This window comes from Haliotis rubra, unplaced genomic scaffold, assembly GCF_003918875.1.
Source record: "Haliotis rubra isolate DU_JTF1 unplaced genomic scaffold, ASM391887v1 Scf79, whole genome shotgun sequence".
Lineage (NCBI taxonomy): Eukaryota > Metazoa > Mollusca > Gastropoda > Lepetellida > Haliotidae > Haliotis > Haliotis rubra.
Genome location: NW_025767512.1, coordinates 173450 through 201091, shown reverse-complemented (window position 1 = coordinate 201091; position 27642 = coordinate 173450). Strand labels below are relative to the sequence as shown.

At 39.1% G+C, this 27642-nt stretch overlaps 1 protein-coding gene across 1 annotated transcript in view; it reads left to right on the top strand.

Annotated features, from left to right (window-relative positions):
• Positions 1 to 27642, top strand: part of LOC124261112 (lysine-specific demethylase 3B-like) — a 106316-nt gene that overhangs the window by 53621 nt on the left and 25053 nt on the right. Inside the window, 3 exon segments of the mRNA XM_046695429.1 lie at positions 10035 to 10119; positions 14422 to 14513; positions 24933 to 25080. Coding sequence (XP_046551385.1) covers positions 10035 to 10119; positions 14422 to 14513; positions 24933 to 25080 — 325 coding nt within the window.

The following is a 27642-nucleotide window of genomic DNA, read 5'->3' as shown; positions in this document are numbered from 1 at the left end:
ATCTGCTGTGCTAAAGCCCTAAATAAAGCAAGTCTAGATTTCCAGGTTCAGTCTGAATCTCTGGTCTTCCTGGGGCTCCTTTTCAATTTAAATGGGCTTGTTTGTTACTATCAAAATTATATATATTCAGAGACTAAGCGTTAGTCTACTGTTGATTCCATATTCATTTTTATGTTTACGCAGAAATTGTATTATTTATCTCATGAAGAGGTCCTGGCTCTTCATGATTGAAATCATTAGATATTGTATGTTATTCCAATAGGTTACGTATGACTCAGACTGAAATTGGTATGTTATAAGATATGAACCACTTACTAGCTTTATTGTTTTTGCCTGTCCTTTCTGAGTCAATTACTGTGTTGTTGATATTCATAAGTGGATGGTTGTTCCCAAAAGTATTATTTGTACCCTGAGACACTGATAGGAAGAAGGCTTCGGAATGTTCGTTCCAGCTCTAATGCCCTCAGACTTATGACGTGAGGATAAAAATACCGCTGCAAGCCATCAATCAGTTTAATGAGGTGGAAATCATGTTCATCACTAAACATTTTATGTATGGTTTGTCTTGCTGGTGATTTGTCAACACATTAGGATTAGGAAGGTAGAACGTAAATCTCTTTCAGCGTAGTCACTCTATTGTTGGCATCAGTTCTGTCAAAATTTTCTCTGGTTTCTTTTGATGGAAGCCATAATGTTTCCTGCTCTGATAACTTACCAGGTTACTCATGCTTTTTGCAATTGGTGACTGTGGGAATCTGGTGCCCAGTGTGGCTGCTGGGTTGACATTTAGTTTAGATTATAACTTGAGCTGCATAATGTCAGGTGTGTTTCTCAATTTATCATCACACCCAAGATGCATGACTTACACCATTAACCACTTACTACAGCCAGAGCCACTTTGTTAATGGCTCTGGTTAAATGGCTGAACAGTGTTAAGCACCGCCCATATTAAATGAACAAATATACAGAAGTAGAATGCAAATGAAATGTCATATTGTTCGTTCTGTCCATTGAAGAGACACCTTTCATAGTGTGACTCATGTGGCTTTTGTCGCTTCATGTTTAAGTGAAAGCGTGTGGGCACCACCCAGTGTTTAATGTAAATCTTCCCTGACAGCGTTATTACACTGTAAGTATCTTAGGTTAGGCTGATGCCAGGGAGCATGCAAGTCCACGCAGGGAATTATTCATGTTTTGGTTGTGTCGAGGAATACTGCGTCCTCCTGTTGTGCATGCATGCATACACATTCACACTGATGTGTAAAATCGTGCATTTGACAAGCACACACGCATTGAGTACACACACAGTCAGCCCTGACAAGCACTGGGGTAGTGTTTCTGTTTGCTGCGTATCTGCACATGTAATGTTACTGCAGGTGACATGCAGCTAGTTCACACCAACTCAAGGTCACACATAGTACAGCCAGCATGGTGGTGATGTGCAGTGAATACCCCTTCAGGACCTTTTATTTTTAGACTCAGATTTTTAGCCTTTGTGCCAGTGTTTTCTTGGCATACATGCATACAGGAGCACCTATCAATGACGATGCACCTGCAGTTGTATTTTCCTTGCAGTGCACGCACAGACACTGTCATCTGCCTTGCACATGAAGTAGATGTTCAAAGATAACAAGGGTCATTGATATTCATGTGTTTGGTAGAGATTATTTGCCCACATTGCTAACTTACTTGCCACCCTTTGCCCTGACATTTGAAATACTAGGGAAGATGAATGATCTAACTTACACTCTGAAGCTGACCTTTCCAGACACACTGAAGCGTCCATAGGGTTTGCATATGTTACAAAGACAAACTGCTTGCAAATTTTTGCCACCTGATGGTATTGTCTGAGGTTAATCATGCTTGCAGATGGCTTGACTTTAATGTGTGTATTGCCTTGTGGACAACTGGAGCATTTGCAGGTGACAAGCTTTTACGTGGCAAATATCCAATTATATATTTTGTGTGAAGGAGATTAGGAATCCTATTAAAATGTCCAATTTCCATTTCAATATTAAGTTATTTGCACCAACAGGAAACCAAAGTGGTGAAAAATTTAAACAAGACCCTGTCAAATCACAAGAGAACAAATGCGTGGAAATAGGGATTTTTTGAAAGTGCATCATGACATTACATGATTCAGTACAAGAAAGAAATGTCAGAACATGAGGAGGAAAAAGGGGCAGAAATCTGGAGTCGATTGATGTTTTTGGCAGGATCTGAGTTTGTTAGCCAAGAAACCAGATATTGTCACTCAACTGTTACAGAAAGACAAATATAGTTGAGACTAGCACTGGGAGAGACTGAACACACAAGCTTTCTCTTGCAAACACAAACCACACATGTGCAAGCCAAAATAATACATGATTCATGGCACCACTTCATCCATGGTCTCTACACTCTGAAATTAACTGGCAGGGCCAGATAATTACATTGCATCTGGGAAGGTTTCACTATCTGTAAGTGGGATTTCATATCTGTGAAGTATCTTCTGTCATTAATTTCCTGATATACTGCCACAGGTGCTTGTGAGTTATTTCTGAAAAATGTCTGAATAAGTATGAAGCATGGTACAAATAAGAAGTTTATGGCAACCATATGGACACTGTAGGAATGGCAAGAGTAATTCAGAAACCATGTTAATTTAACAGCATGAAGGGATATAGTTTAAAAGAGCTAAATGCAATTCCTTTAAGGTTCTTTTGTCTGGGGTATTGGTCAAAAAGAAATCTATGTATTCTGCAAAATAGATTGTTCAGGTTTGGTTTGATCCTATCCAGAATGACTCAAATGTTGTGTGTCATGACCTATATAAATGTTAGTACAAAACTTCCGAGAAAGCTTATCTATATCCGTTTAACACCACTGGGGGACATAGTTGACTCCACTTGAAAACAGGGAAGGGAACTTGTTGCCCTATTGTGCAACAGGATTACAACCATCTTGAATGTAGCTGGTGGTGCTGGCTCAAGTGTGGTGTATGAAAATTCATTGGTTGAAATGATGTTTTTCATTTTAGTTGATGGACTAAGGAATGAATAATTGTTAAAAAGTAGCATTATCATTTTTAATAATTTCATATTTTGTGGTCTGATACATTTTATGATAATATTTATCATTGAAATTGTCATAAAATACTGCATTACATTTAATGGTTAACAGCATACAAAATTTAAAGCAGTTTGGAGGACATTTTAAACGTTCAGTTTTTCCAATGCAGTTTGGAGAGGATTTAAATGAAACAATCAACTTGTCAGCATCCTTGACAGTTATCACCAGACTGTGACCTTGACCTTGTTTCACTGTTTGTCGCTGTAATAACCTGGTGGCATTGATGGTATTTTGTGGCTGGTGTAAAGGCTGTCCACTTGACAATCCAATCTAGGCAGTACATACACTGGTCTTTGTATCTGTTTGTGCGGAGGTGATCAATGTCCACTACCTTGTTATCTGCTGATGCATCTCGCCTGTTTGTCAGCTATTATCTGTGAGGCTTCATGGCCCTTTGTTTGGCCATTTAATGGTGTTGAACTTGTCACAAGCAGGACAGGAAGGGTGGGGTTGGGCAACATTAAAGCAGGAGATAACCAGTTAGTGGTTCGCAGCCATACACACTTCAAGATTGTGGTCAAGTGGGGCTTTTGGGGTAGCACACAAGGAGGTGGCCTTGCCACTGACTGCCGATTATCTGTTTCTCAGTGGTCTTGGAGAAGAGCTACCTGGCTGATGATTCAACATTGCCTGAGTATGCAAGCAGGTTTACTGGGATATGATGATAGTGTTGCTGATCGATCTTTATAATGATGCTGAAATAAGATGTACAGGAGAGAGGTTGACTCACCTGGTTGACTTCGGGCTGGAGAAGGACATGATTATCAAATTGATACAAGATGATGTGAACACTATATGGCTGGTATAATGGCTGCACCACATTCAACATGCCGATTAACTAGAACAGGCTCTACACACTCGCGACACAATCGATATCGGTTCGAGTGACCGATTTGTACCATTTGTTGAATTCGATTTATCACTCAGACGATGTGACTTGGTCGAATTCGTCATATCCATTTGACAGGACGACCCCAGTGAGTCGCCTTAACATAGTCCAGGTTGCATGGAGGGAATTTCTGTTGGTCCTCAGTCTCAGTGATCAGAGGTTAGAAGGACACAATCTGTATTGTTTCAGGGGCAAAGGCAGATATTTTGTGTTTTGCTTAATCTATGCATATTAGTGGAATATAACATTTATATCGGACATGATAAAATTATTGCTGTCAAGATATGGGGATTGGTGGGGGGACTTTGTTGAAGGAATGTCTGATGGTTTTTTTAATTAAGGACAATACCTTTGTTAATAGTTGTGTGTACGTTTAAATATGCTATACCTTCAGGTACCGAAACTCCCCTATGCTCTCCATCACACCGTGATACATGATTCACCATGATAATATTCTAACCTTATTCTCAGGCACTTCTGTACAGTGATTTATCCACTATCACAAGTTACAGGGGCTTCTTTATATCAGGTACAATGCACACTCAGATATAATTCATACAAAAACCTTTTGTAAATGGCTGAACAGGAACTACATTCTATCAATTTTTTGCCTTAACATATGCAATCTTGCCAGACAAGTGACATGGCCCGTGCAATGGAAGCCAGATAAGGTGGGTTATAATTCCCCATTATACATACAGTAACAGACCTAATACAGGTTCATGTTCAGAGAAGCAAGATGGAAACAAGCTCTTCAGAAATCTTAATAGGTACATTTTTTCACTTTATACAGTTATGCTCTGATTCACTTAAGAGAGTTATTTTCTTTTGTGGACAACTTGAATACAAGTATTGCATGTTTCCCAGTCATGGGTGGGAGGACATTTAGGATTGTACACACAGAGTTGAGACATTGACTGGATGAAGGTACTTTAGAATGCTGATGTTGATACAGCGTTGTATTCTTTGAAGATGAAGAGGTAAAATACACTTAAGTGTTTGAAATGTATGTCAAATAAACAACTTTGCCCATTTATCAGATTTGGCTATTTATAAGTTCAATTTGTTTTGCACCTTGGCTTGGCAGATAGCATATGGAATGCTAATTCTAGACTTGAAGGAGGAAACACAGCTTATAGCTTGCTTTGCTGATCTTCAAATTCTAGGATGGAAGTTCGTGCTTTTTCAAATATAGGACAGGAAAGTGATGAGGATATTTTTTGCTTTGAATTGCGGTGGAGTAAGTTTTTGACCTGTAGATTTGCTGATTGATCCTAGTGCTGCGTTCAAGGTGCTCACGTGGCCGCAAATATTGAATCAGTCTGTGAAGCTTGCATTTGTGAAAACCGTGCTCCATTCCTTGTGGACTGTGAGTAAACAATGGAGGGAGTGTGCGTGTAAACACTGCACTGCGAACTTGGGCTATTGCAGAGAGGAAGTGTCGGCCTTGAGCAGGACTTGCTGACAAACATGTGGTCATCACCCCTCGTGAGTCGAGGCCTGCTTACATCACCACTGTATAACACCTCAGTATAGGGACCCAGGTGTACTTGAGTTTATACATACAGGGTGGGAGATCTTGATGTCTGTTCCTCACTATGGGATGTTTTTCAGTTATACATACTGGTTAACTTGATGCCTAGCTTGATATAATGCAAAGGGTAGAAAACGGTCTCGGCGCTAAGGCGATCATAACTTACCTCAACATACTGAAGACAGTTGTGGCATCTGAGGTTATTTTGAACAATGGCACCCTGGTGTACTACATTTTATACATCAAGGTGGGAGATCGTCATGCTTGTACCTCAATATAAGGCCCTGGTGTCATAAAGTTAATACATACAGAGTGGGGAAAGCCAATACTTCATTCAAGTGAATAACATGGGTAGTACACCTCAATGCTGAACCCCTGTATGACTGGTGCAATTGTTGACGGCCCTCATCACTTGTATGTCAAGATGGTACATAGGTATGTACATATCAACACATGACAGGAGAAATTATGAGTATGTGCTGGTTTGATAAGTAGCCTTTGTTATCTTTATCAGAATGAACCCTGTACCTTAGGTCCCCAGCTACCCATGCTGTCTCTGTGTATGTCTCTGTGAAACAAACAGTTGCTTACAATTTGTGATCTGGTTTCGTAATTGTGACAGTATAGATCAAACACTGGGGTTTCTGTCAGACAGTGAGACTCTTTAAAACTTACTTACCACCATGGATATTGACAACTACAATGTGAAACAACATATCACAGTTTATATATGATATCTGAAGCAACATCAATACTGTTCAGGAAGTATTAAACATCAAAGCAAACTGTTGTGCATGATTTCCTATCGTTTTCTCTAGAAACAGGCCTAAAAACCGGCTAGACTAGATAACAGAAAATGGGATGATCTGCAGCAAGATTGATAGTTAAGGAATGTACAGCTGCTTAAAACTCGTTGACTATTACAATGAGAACGGTCATGTTTGATGTTTTGTCACGCTTAACGTTCTGTCCTTATAAAAAAAAAAAGCTTAAAATACATATGTGTTTTGCAAGAATCATCAGTGTTTCTTATATACTGCCTTAATTTGACTTAAAGGTTCGCAAATGCACTGTGACATTTAGTTATGCATTATGATATTATTATAAACGCTTTTCTTGTGAAGGGACATGTATGATTTCCTTTTGGTTTAGGATTCTACAAAAGAATCTATAATCTGGTATTAGTGGAAATTTGAGACCTTTGTTGTCAATTCAAACATTCAGTAGAATCATGTTGTTGCTGTGTAATAAACCCAAATTTCAATGAAATAAAAAGTTTTGTGATGATATCAGGATTCTGTTACACAATGTTCATACTGTGTTTGTGAAAATTCAGCCTCATCTTCTTGATCATGATCCACATCATGAATTGTCTTGCAAAATGTATCAGTGTCAGTGAATATATCAGTCATGTTGTATTTATAACCCTGGTATTCTCTGAAATCGTGGGTCGTTGGGGTAGCCTAGTGGTTAAAGCGTTGGCTCGGCAACGCCGAGGACCCGGGTTCGAATCCCCACAAGGGTACAATGTGTGAAGCCCATTTCTGGTGTTCCCCGCCGTGATGTTGTTGGAATGTTGCTGAAAGCGGCGTAAAACCAAATTCAGTCAGTCAGTCAGTCTGAAATCGTGGATTATTTCTGTTGAGATAACATGTGATTCTCATTTGATATTATCACATGGCCATGGTTGTATTCATATTAATCCCATTGTACTGCTGTAGTGTAACCTTATCCTTGAAATACGTTCAGGTAAATATGCATCATAGTGTCTACGTGACATATAACATCACCTGTGGTTAGTGTTGAAATCTAGGCTTAGCAGCTGTATGGTTCACTGCTGATAACATCTTGACCTACAGAGATTATGATGAAACTGCAGCTCTTGTGACCCACGCATATATTCTTTTCTTTGTGAGTATGTTTGTGCTTTTTGCAGAATCACAGGTGTTTATTCAACATGGGATTTTTAGTTTCCTTTCCATCTAATGCTGGTATTTTGTACACAAGATTCAAATAATATACCAGATTTAATTTTTGTAGGTAGAATTGGCAGGGGGTGGTTGAATGATTTCAAAATTTGCTGTTATGATTACTACGTTAAGTTTAACGGGTTTTCAGTCACTTGTATCATGAACTGGGTCTGTCTGTAGTTTACACCTCCTTGTTGGTTTCACAGGATTTGTGTCACATTGGGATGTCCTCCCACATTGTACTTACATGTCATGATCCTGTCATGCTGTTCATAGCTGCATATAAACTACACACCACACGCCATTGAATCATGCGGTGACAATGTTAAAATGTCATTTGAGACATTTCTCAGGCATTTATGAATGTTAGAGTGTCTATTTGTATAAATATATTTGGAAGTGTCAGATATATTGAATTAAGTATTGTTTTATCAATTGAAGTAATACAAGGCCACTGGTAATGTTTTTAAGCTTAACCATGAAACTATACCTATTCAAATGGTAAAATTGGTTAAGATTTTGAATGAAATAGTACTTGACAAACAAAGACAAAACAGGTGTAATGTTACAGTCAGTAATCAGGTTTAAAGGTTTCCCTAAAAAAATAATGTAATTCAAAATTGATATTGAATTCTGTACCAGTACTGACTATTGCATTCCTTTTGATCTGTGTTTGGTTGTTTTGAGGGGATGACCTCGGTATAATATCAATACTACTTTTTTGGAATGACTGGTTAATAATTCATAAATTGTTCAAGAGTGTTTAAAAGCCTGCTTGAAGTTAGAGATTTTATTTACAAAGCTTTCAAATAGTATTAAAGTTAGTGTTGTGTGTCCTGCAAATCAAATACGTCCTATCAGCCCCATCCGCCCCAGATAATTTTGTTGAGTAATTTCTGCCTGTACTGGAAACTTGATATGAAACGTGTCATGTGAGTCAATATCGGATGCTGAGCAGGAAACAGGTTCTGACTTATGACCTATTGTCTTCTTCATCGCCATGTGCTGTCTTCTGACCCTGTCCTGTACCAGATGAAATCTTCATGTAAACAACCTCAGCTTCCCATAATGTTGTAAACTGTATTAGCTTCTGTTACTGTTAGAGAGAAAAATACAGATGTGGATGTTTAAGTATGCGACTGTTATGAATTTGTATGGACGATAGTTATTACCATGAAATCACTTCTCATGCTCAATACAGCAAATCAGGGATTTTCTTGTAAGTTAATATTTCAGTGTTATGTTTGTCAGTAAAGAAATTTGATAATGTCAGTTATGCTGTGCTTGAAAAATTTAACTTAAGTGATAATATTTTATGTGATGGTTTATGATATCTTCAGAATATTTGTAGAGATACGAGATAAGGTATTTATAGTGTTATGTTCAATGTGTATATAAAGTAGATTTGTATGAAACATCAAATTGTGGTAAAATCGCACTATCAGATCAAGCTGAGATAGACCCAGTGCATTGTCTTAAAAACTGAACAACCACGTGGCCAAACAGGAAGGAGAGAGAAGAGGTTGGCCAGGCTTGTGCGAGATCGGTCACATTCCTCCAGTCAGTGTGGGCAGCTTGACCAGCAAGTGGCCTCACAAATAAACAATCTGCTAACTTTGACCTAGGTAGGCCTGTTTGAGTTGTATGACTTCTTCTTGAGCACAATGCAACGTCACTTTACTGTTAGTTCCCTCTGTGCATGCTGTTTCAACCATACGAGGCTCTAGACATGATTAAAGCTTTACACTCTGACCAACAGCCCATGAAAGATTTATGCAGGCAAGAAACCAGAAAATATTGAAAAAGGTCAGGCAATCTACAAAAGGTATCGGGTTTTATGTGGGCAGGTAGGAGGTATTCAAATGTCAGGAGTAGACTGACGAGGCTGAGAAAACAAGCATACCTTGATGGATAGAACAGATACTAGAGTGTCTACTCACAACTGTTTTCCATTAACCTTGGCTTAGCTTAGCACAGGCGGAGTGCATGTACCAGAAAGCTGGATTGATTTATTTGCACTCTGAATATGTGTTTGCCAAGGACTGGTTTGAAATATGAGTCTTTAATTTCCTTCTAGGGGATTTACAAGTTTCATTCTTCTCAGGTAATGGGATTGTTTAATGATTTGGATTGTTCTTTGTGAGAACTCAATTCAAAAAGATAATTTAGACATGAGGAAGATATAACTGCTGCTGATGAGGATTTAAATTTTGTTTTTAATATTGACTTGAAAATTGATAACATTGTAATATTCTGAAAGGTCAGTGGTCTATTGTAATGTCACGTTGACATGTTTGAGTTCTTAATCATTATACAATACGTAGCTTTTGATTATGCGGTCCTTAGACCAAATCAATAGAGATTTCCTTATGCTAACATACTTCGCTATCAGATTCGAGACAAGGTTACTTGCATAAGATAACGTGTCAGAATGTCATGTGTCAGGACTGCAGCAGCCATGCTGGTGACGAAAATGCATGATTGTGGCGTCGGTCGGTTTGTTGAGTGACGTCTTTTCTGTCTATTTCAGACTTTAGCTGTTACTGATGACACCGTCTTGGAAGAGCATAATGAAGATCCTGCATATACTCAGATGCACCTCATAGATGATGGAGGTAAGTAAATCCTGCCAATGTTGTATTTGTGCCTGTATTGTTTAACACCAACTATTTGAAGCTAGCAGTTAATAATTGAGTCAGGGCCAGACAGTTCAGTGATTAGTATCAAGAATAATGATCCGCTGATACACTATCATCCAATTTACCCATGACCTCTAAATTCATTCAGTCACCTATTACAAACACCATCAGATACTGCGAAGATATTCTGACAAGGGTATTATGCCATGATATCAAATAATGAAACTGTAACCAAACTATCAGTTTTTTATGAATTTGTATACGATATCATCTGCATTTTTATTTTACTTGTTTTACATTATAGTGTGATGTCCCCTTTTCTAATGTTTCTTTGAAAGAAAATACTTTCTAAAAGTGTCCAAATAGAAATGTGTTCTTTTTATGTCTGTCTTGTGATTAAGTGCTCCAGATCGATCACATGGAGTAGTTCCCAATAATGTAATTGGTCAAAAATGGCAACAAAACTGGATTGGTTGTTTAAGAAAATTTGCAAGCCTTGCTCTAAATTGTCTGTCTATAGGCTGCTGTGTTGCCACTGCCTATTGAAGTATTGCTGACAGTGGTGTAAAACAAGAAAAAGTCTCTCAATATATTGCATTTATTGATCAGCTATTATCATGACTGACCTGTAAAACTTGACGCAAAGCAGTGTTGTTAATGTCAGTGGATTTAACCATTTCTTTCCTCATTGTATCCTTAGTTACAGCTAATGTATTATTATGACAACAGACCAAGAGGGGTTGTGGTATATATGGGCGTTGCAATTTGTTTTCTTCCCCTTTGAAACCCAATCTTAGGTCTGTGATCCACCAAGTAGAAAGCTATTGACTTTTTTCCCTCTCCAACCAATCTGAACCTGCCCATGATGACACAATGTGATAAGGTGCCCTTTTGCCTCAGCTATTCAGCTGCTGCAGATGTTTACCTGTAAATATTTTCACACAGAATGTTACTGAGTTCAGGAAAGAAATTCAATATGATAATGTCTGGTAGATTACACCAGCATAGTTTGGTTCTGTGCCAGGCCATTTCAGAAAACTCACAACAGATACTGTTTACTCTGTTCCAAATAGACATCATGCCAGGCAAAAACACTACACCTTCTAGTTCCATTATACACATACTTATTTTGGGAAAGCTGTTTTTCCTGCGATATCGTGAGGGCTGTGCATCTTCATCACTTACGAAGTGTGGAGTTGCCATTTAAGTTCATTCACACTGTACCGCTTAAAGCCTTCCCCTATTTGCCAGATCCAATTGACTTTCCACCCAAACAAAACCCTATCTAACCTCAACTACCACCTAAACACAACTCCACCCCAAAGTCAACCCCAAAGAGGTTGGTGACAAGTTGAATTGCCCTGTGCCCATGGCATGTAGAAGTCATTATGTCAAACAGTCAAATTTGCTTCAGGTATTTGTCAGGTGAATTCAGAGAATGTCCTGAGCTTGGGTCATTTTCTGTGCTTCAGCAGTAAAGGTTCTCACATTTTGTTTCTGTCTTTCTTTTTTATGGTCATAGACAAGTTATTCTGTCCTGTAAATATATTTTGGACTTATCAACCCCAACCCTTAGTCCATGAGTGCCGTTTTCAAATCATAAACCAAAATATCCCAAACATCACAATCTCTTATGATTCAAATCCAAATGAAAAAACCCAGCATTGACTGATTAACTGAACAGGGTACAGTAAGACCAAAAAGAAAGATGGCAAGTCTCTCTTAATATGAATAACTTGCTCACATAACATGGAGTTCCACCATCTGCAGGTCAGACCCGTCTAGCAATGTTCACCATCTGTTGTAAAATATGTCAACACCAGTTTTGTTGTGAGTGCCACCAGCATTACACTGATAGATATCATTGTAAGTCATCATGTTACACAAAATGAGAAGTGGTCTTGTTTTCATCAGGCCAATTCTCACCTCATTCCAGACAGCGGCACAGGCTTCTTCTCCGCATACCACAACATATATTTGTGTGTCTCCCTCAAGAGATGTGCAATTGCTGCAGTCTTTTGCTACATGCTTGCCAGTTTTCCTGTCACTGCCAGCTGGCCTCTTAATCAACTACAAATGTGAATTCCAATCCCAAAATATTTCTGGGAGATTTGCCAAACAACATATTACTTTCGAGATCTCTGCTCTGGTAATGATATGAGCATGTAAAGATGTATCAGATAAAAAAAAGTTGACTCATCTTGTTTATCGTTTTGGAGTAGGTTGTTTATCAGCCAAAACAAGCAGTGGAAAAATTGTATTTTTAGTAAGTTGGAAGAAAAAAGCTTAGAAAGTATTTCTTAGTGAACCTGCATAAGTGAAATTTATGCCGGTAAGGTACTTATTAAGAATTTCCTGTTTGAGGTAAAATGGATTTTCTGTTTGTTATTTTGTGCATTTAAAATGAACTGTTTTTCAATCCTGATGAGACTAAAAGGGTATGATTTTTAAAGATATATGGATATATTGGAAGAGCTTCTCAATGTTTTAATCAGTAGTGGCAGTATATTTAAGATGCTGTCTGAAGAAGGAATGACTGTGACTGCTCAGTTGGTCAAGAGAAGTTAATTTGATTCTCTGTAATAATTGACAAAGCAAGACCCAATCACCTATATAGACTATCTGTAAGGATGCTATTAACAACGGTGGGAAATTGCCTGACAAGACTGGTTTGGACCAATGACGCAGATTTCTCAGAGCAAATTAATCACTGGCAGACTCTCACAGAAAATGAATCCGGAATTTATTACTCTCAGAAAAGAACGCATCAACTTGGGCAAGTTTGAAAAATCGATACCTTGATTTCGACATGTGCCACTGCTGAGCTGGTAGTCTTAGCTTGTAGAGAATGTGGTGAAATGGCTTTCAAGATGGCTTAGGAAAAAATATGGAGACCTTTTAAGTCACAAGGCTGTGACATGGATATTTATGATGTGGTTGATGGCAACATTAATTTCCACACAACGGTTGAAGACTTAGCCTGTTGATAATAGCCTGGTGTAGAATGGCTAGGTGCTTGCATTTTGCATGGGTAATCTGGTGTTAATGTAATAAGTGCAACAACCCCTTAGGGTGTAACACCTTCAATCTGCTTCACAATCACAATAGCCACTAGGTATTGATTTTTTTAGAGTGAAATATTTCCACCAGAACAGAATCACTTCTACAGGATATGGATTTGAAGCGACTTGGACAGTAATGGTTTCTGAATACTGTTTAGGAAATATATGCAGAATCTTATATGTAAAGAATTAAATATTGCAAGTTGGTATGCAGCCAGAGCTATGTTATTCACACTCAGAAGTACTTGACGCTCTGTAAGTGTCAAAAATGGACATTGCGTGCAATAGCCCATGATCTTAATCCCATGTAGGTTTCAGCTGTCTGACAATAACATATTCAATGGCAGCACTACTTTCTCAGATCACCACAAGAGAAAATAAGGTTAATTCCACCAAAATTGAAAAATGACCGACAGGGAGCTAGACTCATAATCCTATATTGATGCCAGTTTTAAATTGCCATAGCATTGAAGAGAAGAATGAATTATTCACTACAATCAATTGAAGTAAACACCAATCTGGACTGGGTCCCAGACAGGAGAATGAGTCTGTAATCTTGTTTTGGCAAATACCACACATTATTTAGTTGATAGTTAGGCTGTTGGTAGTTATCTGGTCACCAGGCCGGCCTCCTGTGGAAGATAACCTCCAATGGAGATCCTTGTCCCCTTAGCTTGGAATTGATTTTCTGTACTTGAACCTTACACCACAGTGATAAGCCAAAGCCAGGTCCTAACACTGTGTGTAACAAATTTGTGTAGGCCCATTGTTAACCAAGCAGGCTGTCTGGTGTATGCTGCATTCAAGCACCTGATCAGACACGGCACAAACACAGCAGTCAGGCAATTTCCCACTTACAGCCCAGTATCAGTTGTGCTCTGCTCATTTGAGCTGGCGTTATCAGCACACCGCAGAGACCCAAGACAGACCCGGATAGGGAATATGAAAATAACCTGTGCTAAGCCCTGGGTGAATAAAGAAAGGTGTGTTCCCTGACCTTTGTGGGTTGATGACGTGAGCCGCTCAAGATGTCAGAGAACATGGCAGTCACACTGTGAGTCATATGCCGGCCTACGGACTGGCTTTCTTTGTTGGTTTCAGTCACTACTACAAACTCACGGATGTGAAGTTGATGTTAGATGCAGCGTGGTTTGTTTTGCCCTCATGGATTTCAGGGGTAAGAGAGCTGAATCTGATTTCTCTTTCTTTTATCCAGTTGTGGACTCCATACTTCGAGGCGTTGAAATTGGAATTACACCTCGTCGCAGACCCAGACATACCCATAATAATAACAAGGAACATCAACAGGTGAGTGGCAGTATTTCTCAGACATCAGGAATACAACAGCATGTGTATAACATGGTCGACTTGTGAAAAGTGACTCATATTTTGGTACAAGATTTACACTCAGAAGTTAATACATTCACACCTAGTATACAGAACTGATTTTGAAATGTTTGTCTACAAGCTTGAGGGAAATTATAAAGTGTATTGGACATTTAGTACAGATACACCTTTAGAGCGGAGAGAGCTTTAATGTTTGAAGATATGATATATCTGCAGTTGCATCTTCAGTCTGAATTTAGTTAAATTCTGTTTGATCTAGTAGGCTCAACTATTATGATTCATTTCTTGATACCAGATTCATCACAGTCTGATGCCAAATACCACGTTTCAGAAAAGTTTTGACAAAAACATTTTTGGCTGCTACTGTTTGAACTGAATTTAGACATTGATCGGTATTATTACTTTGTATTTTGGATACTGTTTTTATTTTTATGACAGCTGTGATTCTGTACTGTAGATTTGCCTGATGATATATAATGTGACATAGGCATAAGTAGAATCTAATGAGACTTGAATTTCTGGTACAGATTATTGATTGCCTAAACCTGTGGTATAGGATTCCGTTTTGAGATTATTATCTTGCTTATTCATGTATGAAGCCTGAAGGATTGTTCTTCAATCCCCTTCCTGTGTTTGTTAAGGAAAGATAATGATCTCTTGAGTGCTTTGACCTGGTGGGCATGCTGTCACCCAATACATCACGTGTGGCATAGTTGTTTGTACTACAATATGTTTGTTCCAAGTGGCTAACCCCTCAAATATCAACCAGCCGCACCTTTTCTTCTAAGACAAATCTCACAACCGGTATCGAAGCTGCAAAGAGACAAATCAAGTCTGATCTTTTGATCCTCTTTCCACCCACTGATAGAAACCTCGCCCACACTCATTTTCTTACCATTTACCTTCCACAACACCAGGTCCACAACGCCAGGTCCCCCCAAACTCCAGGCTCCCCCAACCTCACCATCATCTCCTCAGCTGGCTTCAACAACTCATGCCAGACCTTGTTTTTGATAAGTAATGAAGACCATGCATGTGGAGTAGGCAGGAGTGTCCCTCCTGACTTCTTGGTGCATCATCTCGTACACATCCGCACTACTGAGGGGGTACATGTTTACTTCAGTGTTCGTGTATGTTGAACAACTGTTAACCTCATTCAACTTTCTCAGTGTACTTGTCACTCTGCAGCACTCCCTGTCAGGGTCCATAGTTTACATAGAATGTATACAATCAAAATAAATCTTTTATTTACCTGAGGGGGAATCAGAATGTTTAGCTGAACACATTCAGCTGAGATTACAAATTAATGTTGGATTGGTGTAACTTGTTTTCTTTCTCATAATTATTTTTGATTGATATTAGGCGTGGAACTAGTATCCAGGGTGCTCTGTCGAAAGTGGACTAAGAGATACATTTTGCTTAATGTCTTTATCTTGTTGTGGGAGTCACTGTTGAACACTATGGGGTCTTGTGGTCCTTGATACTTTCTGCTACTGTATTTGAATCTATAAATCTGTTAATCCTGAACTTAGGCATCAAGGCTATAAGACGTCCATGCCTAATTTCAACAACTGAAAGTTTTACACTGATCTCTCTCACAAATGCTTCACAATCTGTGATCACAGTTATTTTTCACAAAGTAAGTGCAGATGACCACTAATATTTCCTTTGAACTGACGTATACTGAACTTGTCAAGCTGTCACGAGTGTGATAAGTTCTAATAGTAAAATCAATAGCTTTTGATGACCTAAAGTAATGGTAATAAGCTCCACAGTGGTCTGGCTGAATGTACCACATCACCTCGACCAGATACCCTACAGTTTCCTGTCTCGGCCTTTTAGAGGCAGCAGCAGCAGCAACAGCAGCTGTAGGGGGGCTACACTGAGTTACCTTCGTCTCCAGCCCCTCTTCCACGCAACCATTATTACAGATCATTCATGCAAACTCTGCTCACATCATCATCACAGGCCACATTAACCGAGATAGTTTATGTTTTTTAGCACAACTTGAGTATTCTGTGAGGTGAAGCAAGTGCTAGTTGTCTCTATCTGAGGATATAGGCAGGATGTTAATGGATGTCTGAAGCTGAAATTAATGTTGTGTGTATGGATTTATCATGGCTAGTCTAGTTTCCCGACCAGAAATCAATAAAAGGAGTACAATCTGATAGCTTTTGATCAAGGAAATTATTTGGTGTGGTCGTCTAGCGCAGGTTGATTAATGGATTTTGAACTGACTAATACTACTTGTGTAAACAAGTTTTTAAGCCATTCTCTTTTGACAATCCTATCTGGTAAAATGTCTTTCAGGAGTTTAGATAAACAGACACATTACTTGGTTAGCAATCTTTTGTTCATGTAGTTAATATTCTTCTCACAAGAGTATTTTCTTCAACAAAAGTTTTCCCGAAGTTTTCCTTGTAAATGTCACGGTATTATTTTCAATACTGTTTTGAAACTTTACAAACTGTAAACCTATGCCTCCACGTGTAATGGGAAATTTAGATGATCTGATATACAGTTGACATTTACCAAACTGAACTGCAATCCAAATGGTTACCTTTGATTTTTCCATACAACGATAGCAAGTGATGTTTCTATCAATCCTGTGAAACCCTGTAAGATACCTGATACAGAGCTATAAATAAGTAAGCTAATCTACTATGGCAATGTTACTAATTATGTTGAGGAAAGCCGCATTAATGTTGGATAAGGTTGTAGAGTGTACAATCGTCTTGGTCGTAGTATCCTGAATGCCAATACAAGCCACTCCTCAAAAACAGGGTATTGAGGTTACCACAGGAAATATTTCCTTCTCCTTTGTAAAGAACGCCACCTGCTGTCTTGAGGGAAAATAATACCATGTGAGTCATGTTGTCTATCCTCATTCATGCTTGGAAACACTGCTATGTTGCTGACCCAATGGGAGTGGATGGGTCGAGGTGGTGAGCAGGGCCTAACAAACATGTATCAATTATGTAGTGCACCGTAACATTATCACTTGCACTGTTCCATTGACATTTCAGTGCTGGTAAGCACTTTCACAATGACTCTGTTAACAACACATCAAGGTGGTAACTGCTCCCCTGGTATTTCAATAGTTGCTGGTAGTTCCTTTTTAGGAGAGGTTTCAGTGAAGTCAATTTACATATTGTAAAGCAGTTTGAATTTCAAAGGGAAATTTTGTGAATTATTTTTTCAGAGTTCTAAAAACAAGATTCAAACTTTGGAAAAGGTCTTAGTAATTATTCATGGATTAAAAAATGTATTTGAATAATGTAAGTTCCTGGTGTGTGTAGAACGTAATAAAGCCTTATGGCAGGCATTTTGAAGCAGATTCAATACAATTCAGTGAAGATTGGCGTGCATCTTGTGGCTTAACATGATCAATGAGGAGTCCAATTACCCTATATTCCTCTAGTCCCTGACTCTCTCCCTGCCTGGAGACTTGTTGTGGGCTCTCATTACTCGACCCTCATTATCGCCGCCAGATGATATCCATTTAGCCCTTGTGATATTCTGGTTGCACACTGACATTTGCAGAGTGAGGTACAGCCACCAACTATGTGTGACATTTGTAGAAACGGAAGATGCCGTGCTGGTTGAATCCGATTATCTGCTGTCCCTCATGCAAACACTGTGGGCTGGAGAATAATTTAACACCTACCTTTTGACCCATGTCAGCATAGTTGCGCTTCAAACATCTTGTGCAGGTGTTCCGTTACTGCTTGGATCAACAAAAGGTGTCCTCTCTCTGAGCTGGTTTGTTTATTAAGGTGTATAGTTTTTCTTTCTTGTCTGGTTTTTATGTGACCGAAGACAAGTGTATTTAGTTTGATAATGGTCTGCATGATATTTATGTGTTAATCTTATGAATGGTATTTGGGGCCTTCAATGTTTCATTGCTGTATCATCAGTGAATAGTGCCCCTTTCAATTTCAACATTAGTATTTCTGTGGCGGTTTCGTGATATCTTTGATATATCATTTAATTTTAATGTGAAGTCATCATGATTTATGTTGTGTTCTGGATCCATGGAGTAGTCCCCAGATGGTTCAAAAGACATTTTGGTTTCTCCTGTCTATTCCCACATGGTAGAAGTCTTTACATAGCTCATTAAATGCAGAAGTTGAAATTTCAGAAATGACAGTTGATGTGGTGATTAAGCTACATGAAATATAGAATCCTTTAACCTCATGCACTGGCGGTCTACTGAGTGGTTCCATGTCAGGCAATCTTTCACAAGAAACAAAGACTGGCAGTGGCTGAGACAATGGATATCAATTATTAAGCATTTCATTGAGGCCCTTTGTTTCACTCCCTTCTATACTAGTTGGGCCCAATGGTGGTTTTCATCTTTCAGTTATGTGCTGTAAAATGAGTCTGAAATGGTTTGTTTTATTGTGCTGTCATGTAAAGAGAGACAGTTATTTCTTTTTTCTGGCTACTAAAGGTAAGCAGCTGCTTGATCTTTTACATTGATTAGGCAATTCCTTTTGTCACTGTTTCTTCTAATCTGGATGGGTATGCTTGGTAAGAACAGCAGTTTTAGAAATATATTTGAAATATTGGGATAAATCCAGTTTAACTGTTTGAAGACAAGACTTTATTTCTTGAGGGTATAGGTGAAATGGGATATGGTTGAATTAAGAAAAAGCTTGTATTAGCTGGTACAAAATTGTGTGTGAATGTCATGTTGAACTTTTTGAGCAGACTAGATTAGATCTTAACTCCCTGAGGCAAAGGAGGAAAACAAGAGCCATTGTTTCAAATTTGACATCTCTTTGTATATAAACAATTTTGACATGAAGAAATATGTGTTGGTGTACCGAATTGAACATGGTCCTGAAGAGGTTTTAAGTTCCTGGTGTGTAGAACGTAATAAAGCCTTATGGCAGGCATTTTGAAGCAGATTCAATACAATTCAGTGAAGATTGGCGTGCATCTTGTGGCTTAACATGATCAATGAGGAGTCCAATTACCCTATATTCCTCTAGTCCCTGACTCTCTCCCTGCCTGGAGACTTGTTGTGGGCTCTCATTACTCGACCCTCATTATCGCCGCCAGATGATATCCATTTAGCCCTTGTGATATTCTGGTTGCACACTGACATTTGCAGAGTGAGGTACAGCCACCAACTATGTGTGACATTTGTAGAAACGGAAGATGCCGTGCTGGTTGAATCCGATTATCTGCTGTCCCTCATGCAAACACTGTGGGCTGGAGAATAATTTAACACCTACCTTTTGACCCATGTCAGCATAGTTGCGCTTCAAACATCTTGTGCAGGTGTTCCGTTACTGCTTGGATCAACAAAGGTGTCCCTCTCTCTCTGAGCTGGTTTGTTTATTAAGGTGTATAGTTTTTCTTTCTTGTCTGGTTTTATGTGACCGAAGACAAGTGTATTTAGTTGATAATGGTCTGCATGATATTTATGTGTTAATCTTATGAATGGTATTTGGGGCCTTCAATGTTTCATTGCTGTATCATCAGTGAATAGTGCCCCTTTCAATTTCAACATTAGTATTTCTGTGGCGGTTTCGTGATATCTTTGATATATCATTTAATTTTAATGTCATGATTTATGTTGTGTTCTGGATCCATGGAGTAGTCCCCAGATGGTTCAAAAGACATTTTGGTTTCTCCTGTCTATTCCCACATGGTAGAAGTCTTTACATAGCTCATTAAATGCAGAAGTTGAAATTTCAGAAATGACAGTTGATGTGGTGATTAAGCTACATGAAATATAGAATCCCTTTAACCTCATGCACTGGCGGTCTACTGAGTGGTTCCATGTCAGGCAATCTTTCACAAGAAACAAAGACTGGCAGTGGCTGAGACAATGGATATCAATTATTAAGCATTTCATTGAGGCCCTTTGTTTCACTCCCTTCTATACTAGTTGGGCCCAATGGTGGTTTTCGTCTTTCAGTTATGTGCTGCAAAATGAGTCTGAAATGGTTTGTTTTATTGTGCTGTCATGTAAAGAGAGACAGTTATTTTACTAAAGGTAAGCAGCTGCTTGATCTTTTACATTGATTAGGCAATTCCTTTTGTCACTGTTTCTTCTAATCTGGATGGGTATGCTTGGTAAGAACAGCAGTTTTAGAAATATATTTGAAATATTGGGATAAATCCAGTTTAACTGTTTGAAGACAAGACTATTTCTTGAGGGTATAGGTGAAATGGGATATGGTTGAATTAAGAAAGAGCTTGTATTAGCTGGTACAAAATTGTGTGTGAATGTCATGTCGAACTTTGAGCAGACTAGATTAGATCTTAACTCCCTGAGGCAAAGGAGGAAAACAAGAGCCATTGTTTCAAATTTGACATCTCTTTGTATATAAACAATTTTGACATGAAGAAATATGTGTCGGTGTACCGAATTGAACATGGTCCTGAAGAGGTATAGCTAGTGTTAAGACATGTTAAGTTATATTATTAATAATATTAAAGTTATTTTATTGTATTATTAGCATCACTTATTTACATTTGATGACAGGGTGTATCTTAAAATCAAGCTACAATCTTAATGGAAATCTGTTTACCCAAATAGACACGTTTACTTAAATAGATTATGTGAATCATATTGAAATGAAGACTATATTCTATTCATACAGATAGAGTGGTGGCATATTGTATCAGTGAGCTATCACTGACAACTCTGACTTGCTATCTAAAAAGTTATCGGGCCTTGTGTGGTTTGCTTTGTTAACGGTTGAAGGTGCCTTTGAGCCCCTATCTGTACTTGTTTAACATGCAGGTCAAGTTGTCACGCAGTAACAGCACGCAGGTACTTGGCTGCAGGATGTGGTTGTTACGCTTATTAACTGTCCGCACATTCAAAATATCCAGTCTTCCCTGCCTACCTACCTCATGTAAGGTCCCTCAAGGAGCTCCCCCTATCCATGTAGGCTGAATAGCTCAATAGTAATCTAAGCCTTCTTACTAAGTTTAGCTTGGCTGTCTGTGTGATCGTGTTGCCTAGCAACAAGCTTTGAGGGGCAAAAGGTCATCTTCTGAATACACAAGGCCCTTGAGCCTTCAGTATTTACTGAGTCTTTCAAAGTGGGTCACCCTACAAGTCTCTTGTTCTTGGGTCAAAAGCTATATATCACCTTTGTCCATTCACATAAGTAAATAAAAAGCCCTTATACACAATTACAGCATTGCCTGGTTGGGTTTAACAGTTATTGAAAGACATATATGAATGTGGGGTGGGCCGACTAGCAGCGAGCTGGAACCGTTTGAATCGGTGACAATCTATGTTATCTTGTCAATCTTGGTCTACCTTTCAGTCAGAGGAGACAAGGTTTTCTGTCTGATTAGTTGAATATATTGAGTTTGATATCTTTTGTGTTATCCTTGTGTGATAGCCCCCTGATTACTCCACAACAGGTACAGTAGGCTTATGTTCTTATTTTAGTCCAATTGTCCACACGTATCCTTTTCAGTGTCAACTGTTATTATGACAGGTTAGACATGTGGTTTGGGTATATATATATATGAATATCCTATCAGTTATGAATGAATTCTTTATGGTTGTATTCTTATGGTTGTGATATTGATAAAGTAGTTCAATATTTGTTTGGATAATCTTGTGTATAATCTATGTATGTTTAAAACAGCATCTCATGAAAGTTTCATCATTCATATTTACTTAGTGTTCATGGTCTTGGCTGTTTAGTAATGCTGTGAACTGTGATATTTACAAGATAAATATTTGAAAGGACATTCCCGGAAATTAACTCATTGATTCTGGACTAAGTAATTTTGTGAAATGATTCAGAAGTGGTGTAAGGTCATAATCAATTTCCCAGCACGCTGGATGTCCACATTGTGATCTTTAAGTATGTGTAATATTGATGGGACCAGTATCATAGGCTGGCCATCTGTCACGGCGTGTAATAGGGCCAGGTTGATTAGCAAGGTGCTTGGACTCCTGTGGGCTTGTTGTGAGATGATGGCTGGCAGCAGTGCAGGAAGTGCCCTACCAGAGTATTGATATGCAGGTGCTCCAGTCTTTGTCGGGCACTGGGGAGGTGGAGGCTGTGGTATTGATCAAGGCCCCAATCAATTAGTTTAGTTTAGAGAAATGGCAACATGAATAATCCATTACGCTGACAGCATTACCTGGACATAACCATAATGACTTTCAGCTATCATTAAACACCACACAAGCTTCTATCTTCCCAAGGTTAATTCCATCGTGTCTGTATGTAGCTCCAGTTTGTTGGCTCAGATGGTTGTGTAATTTACACTTGAATTGGGTGAGAGATTTTTTGGGTTGTCATTTTCCATGTTTAGCTTTGAAAAATTAGTGTTGTGTGGCAAAGACTTGACGTGTTTAAGGTTTCTTAAAAAATTGGAACTTTTACAATGATTTCCTTTATTTCTGTAACAGATTTGACGCAAGATCAAAGATGCGGTAAACGTTGTTTGGAATATATGAAGCGATGTTCTAACTCAAAATAGGATGGTTTTGTTTCCCCGAGACAATTTTCCATTCATGTTTTAAGACCAGCAGCTGTAACGCTCACCTATGTTTTTCCTCCGGCTGTTATGTATTTCAATCCAAGCAAGACAGGTGTATGGTTATTGCCTAGTAAGAGCCGATTTATTACGCTGTTGGCCGACTTGAATACCAACTGCATCTCCCGGATCCTGTAACACGGAGATTGGTGTCAGCTGATGTTGTTTTCTAACAGCATGACTAACAGGAGAGAAGGTGTGTGGTATTCTATCTTGCTGATAACAGATCGCCTTTACTCAACCTGACAGCCAGCCATTCCCCGGCTAAATAAGACTGCATCCTAGGCAAAGATAGACTATCGCTCAGGATGTGAAATGTGCCTGTTTGCTTTCCTGTGTTAACGTGACCTTTGATCCTTCTGCCTAACTTCCATTAGTCAATTGAGTCGGTTGCACCAAACAAGTCATTCATTCAGTTTCAATTTGTAGACTTGCACTCAGTAGTGTTCAGCGCCGAATTGATTCCCACTGTAATTATCAGTAATGACAAATGTAATAGAATCTGTTCAAGGTTTTGTTAGCAACACAGCTGTGCATGTAATTTTAGGGATGAATGAATTGCAGTGTTAGCATCATTGCGATCAATTTGGTTTAGCAGGCACACTGCTCACCACTGCCCAAGCTGTCTTCTCCAGATTAATGTTTATGAAATGATTTGAGCAATTAACCTTGAGCTATGGGAAGGTTGTTATTATGGTAAAAATATTGAAACAAATCTGATTAAATCTTGGCAGGGGAGTACATTCCAAGAATCTGCATCTGATAGAAACATTAAATGATTTATGAGCTGCTGTATCTAGAGACCTTCTGTCTAATGTAAGAGCTTTTGTAAGCTTTGATTAGTGAAATGTGCACTGCATCAATCACCTCATTCTATTGATTTTCCTACTACAATCGTTCACACAGGCACATCATATATATTTAACATCCCTGAGATGACCCCTCAGTTTGTATGGTAGTGTACGCAGAGGTAGCTATCTCCTACACTAACTCTCAATACTACCCCAGGCACAGTATTAGCATAATAAAGCCCTTTCAAAGAGCAGAAGGCTTGAGATTAGTTTCACACTGTTATGGCAATGAATAGCCAGGCAAGAAGCCGGCTGAGGTTAGAGAAATGGCTGTGTGTGTGTGAGAGAGACGAGGAAAGCAGGTCAGGTGCGTGAGGCTTAGCCTGCTTAGACTATCCTTGCTGTATGATTTACAGCTGGTCCATGCTTGGCAGGGAAGGCAGGGAGCTTTTATTTATCTCACTGCTTTACAGCCCTTGTTGTTATTCTGGGGAAAACCTAGAGGCATTACTCAATGCGATCCCATTTGCCACAGTAGTGTGTGCCGTTATGTAACCAAAGGTAACATAGCCCCAGGGTGCTCATATTCAAGTGTTGCTCATTAGGTCTCACTCCATTTGGATGGTGAATAGGACCTGGCCGTGATCATGTCTGTTCTGACAGCAGTGCCCGTGGAGAGGGGAACAGTGCAAGTCTAGGTCTCACATGTTATGCTGTTAAAAAGTTTGTGAGTGGTCCGAGGCCTGCTAGGTAGTGATGTACTTTGGCTGTGGGCCAAGACACTGACAAGTTTGGATAAGCGCTGAAGGATCCATTTACCCCTGTTTGACATTCCTGTGAGCTAGCCCGCCAAACAGGCCTGAAGGTCACATGTTGTTGAGAGTTCGCCAGACTCGGTCTATTGTCTGAGTTGGCGGGGCAGCATGCTAGTGGAGTCTACCAGTCACAGCTCTCGCTCGCCACAGGATAATGTAGGCTACAGATTACATGGAATAACACTTGTTGTGTATAGATTGTGCTGAAGCGGGGTGTAATGATTATTTCACTGCCATTGTAGGCTCACTTCACTCGCCGCCAACCCCCTAGCAATCCGGCCACTCCAACTAATACGCCAGTGATTCGACCTGTCATCAGTGGAGGCCGAAATAGTAAAACACGACAGAGACATACCTCGGGAAGCAGTACACCAGGAGAGCAGGAGAAAGGTGAGTGCTCTAATCTTGGTTTGATACAATTTCAAAGTTCAAAGGTGTCTGGTTTAAGCGTTATCATCACCAGCTTGTACCAGTCAGCTCGTCTACCGAGCTGTAATCTCCTACCCATACACACTCGCACATTTTTGTAGATTGTATGCTGTCGTGTTGATCAGTAAGGTGCTTTATTTCGTGATTCATGCCTTGTGGAATAATGGCTGTGACATGCTGTTGAGACATCTCACTGTTGTGAATCAATAACATGGATGGAAAGGATTTACTCAGCTGCTTATGCCTGCTAGGATAGCAAGCTCAGCTGCCCACATTTGGTTCTGTTTACAAGCTTCCTGTGTATTTGTAGAAATATGCAGACCACATACTTGGGAATTTCAACTCTGTGCCAAATAATGTAATACTTTTGGCAAGGTAAAGTGAAATATTTGTCTAATTTGAGGAAATCTGTTTTGAAAATGAGTTACGTTTAACTGATTTTTATATGTACAATATAACTGTATTTGAAACTTGTTGATGAAAACCAGCTGTTACAGTACAGTGTATGGTGCAATATTTCTTAAGTGGAAATCAATATATATTGTGTTAATAGATGTAATATGCACACACTCGAACATGATATTCTATATGGGGACTGGTGCAGACAAATCCCTATTGTTTAAGGGGCAGCCATCAGTTTGCTTGCAAGCTGTCATGTTTGTAAATGAACGAAGTTGGAGGTCACGAAACTAAATAGTGGCTGGTGGCGGCAGGGCTCACATTCCCACATTGATAAATGGCTGGCTGTCCATTGTCACAGCTTTATCACAGACCACACTCCCCCCAGTCCGCGTTGTTTAGGTCACAGCTACTCAGGTTGCAGAGGTAGGGCCCTCTGTGTGGCGCTACATGACCTAATCTTTTAACCCCCATTGTTCCCTGATAAAAATGTTATTGAAATGTATATGTAATTGAAGCTCATGGAAATTCATAGTTTTGAGTTATTTGTAGGGCTGCAACGAATACACTATGTGGCGAATATGATATGTATCATGAATATTGGGTAATGAATACGAATAATTATTCATGAATACAATATTGTAGTTAAGTGATTGATGCACAATATGGAACGCCCATGTTGACAGTGTTAATTTGTCACAGCAATAACCAGTTATCTCATGACACTCAAATTTGGTATGTAATAGTTTATAGTGGACAGTACCATGTGTGGCCTTGGCAAACTAACATGACTTGTGCTACTGCAAGGCTAATACATATTCCATAATTGCATATCTCACTTTGAAAAAGAACATAAGTGTTCAAGTAAAACACACTGTGACTCCCTTAAAAACATTGTAAATATTCGTTAATATTCGGTTGTGGTGACCACGAATAACGAATTGAATTCATGAAGGGCCTCGGTTCGATTCACCGAATATGCGAGTGAATCGTTACAGCCTTAGTTACTTGGTATGTTTTAGTCAATATGTGAAGTTGTTGGTGAAATGTTATGTTGTATTGAGCCATACTGCAACATTATGAAAGTACAAAAAGGTGAAACTATTTTTAGTTACTGTCTGTTAACTAGTAATAACATAGTTGTAGTAATCATGTGTATCCCTAGTAACACAATGCTGTTCTCACACCTTCACAGACAGATGGTGTGTGTGTCTGAATTCAACTCAACCTGCTGTGAATAACATGCATTCCCACCTAAAAACTGCTAATGGAATGGTATGGATGGGAGTGTTTTCTCCATCCAGTGCAACCATTAACTCATGCTTGTGGACCTAATAGCAGTGTATCTATCTCACAGAAGCAAATGGCTGCAATATTCTGCAGCCCGGCCAGCTGGTTTATGTGGAGGCTGAACATAAGCAAATTTCGCCATTTCCTCACTTGATACCAGCCCCTGAAGATTGTAATTGACCAGGCGAGTTAATGTGCTACTCTGAAGGGTTTGAGATTTTCCAGACATCGTGTCTGTCTTGATAAGAGCATGGAACTCATTTATCCCTGGGATATCAAAAGGAAGGAGTAGATGTGTGTACTATTTACTTGTGTGTGTGTAGGCCATCTTATTATGGTCACACATGGATCGGGCCTAACAAAAGATCCCTTGATGCTTGATTCAGCCCTGACTTTTGATGACACGATATTCTCACTTCAGCAGTTTTGAAGCCTTCTCTTGTGTAAAAAAGCGTTTACAGTAACATGCTTGTGTAGTCATGTTTGGATCTAAAAATATCTTGATTCCCCTTTCCTGTATGATTGGCTGTAAGTCAGAGCAGATAACTAGTTGCCAGCCAGCAGGTGTTACAGCTACTGAAGCGGAACTGTTAACCCAGGAGCGTACACAGACAGCCTTTCACATAACTCATCCCATTACACACAAACCTGTCTGCCCAAAACTCACTTCTTGGACACAGCTGAAGGCTGAAAGGTCATAACCTTCAACAGATGGTCAGATTGAACCAGCCTGCTACCTATTTATATTGTATTCTGGTATGTTTTTGGATATTGTTTGAGTATAAATTTGATAAAGTTTTCCTTGTTTGTTGTTAAAGAGAATTTAATTTTTCT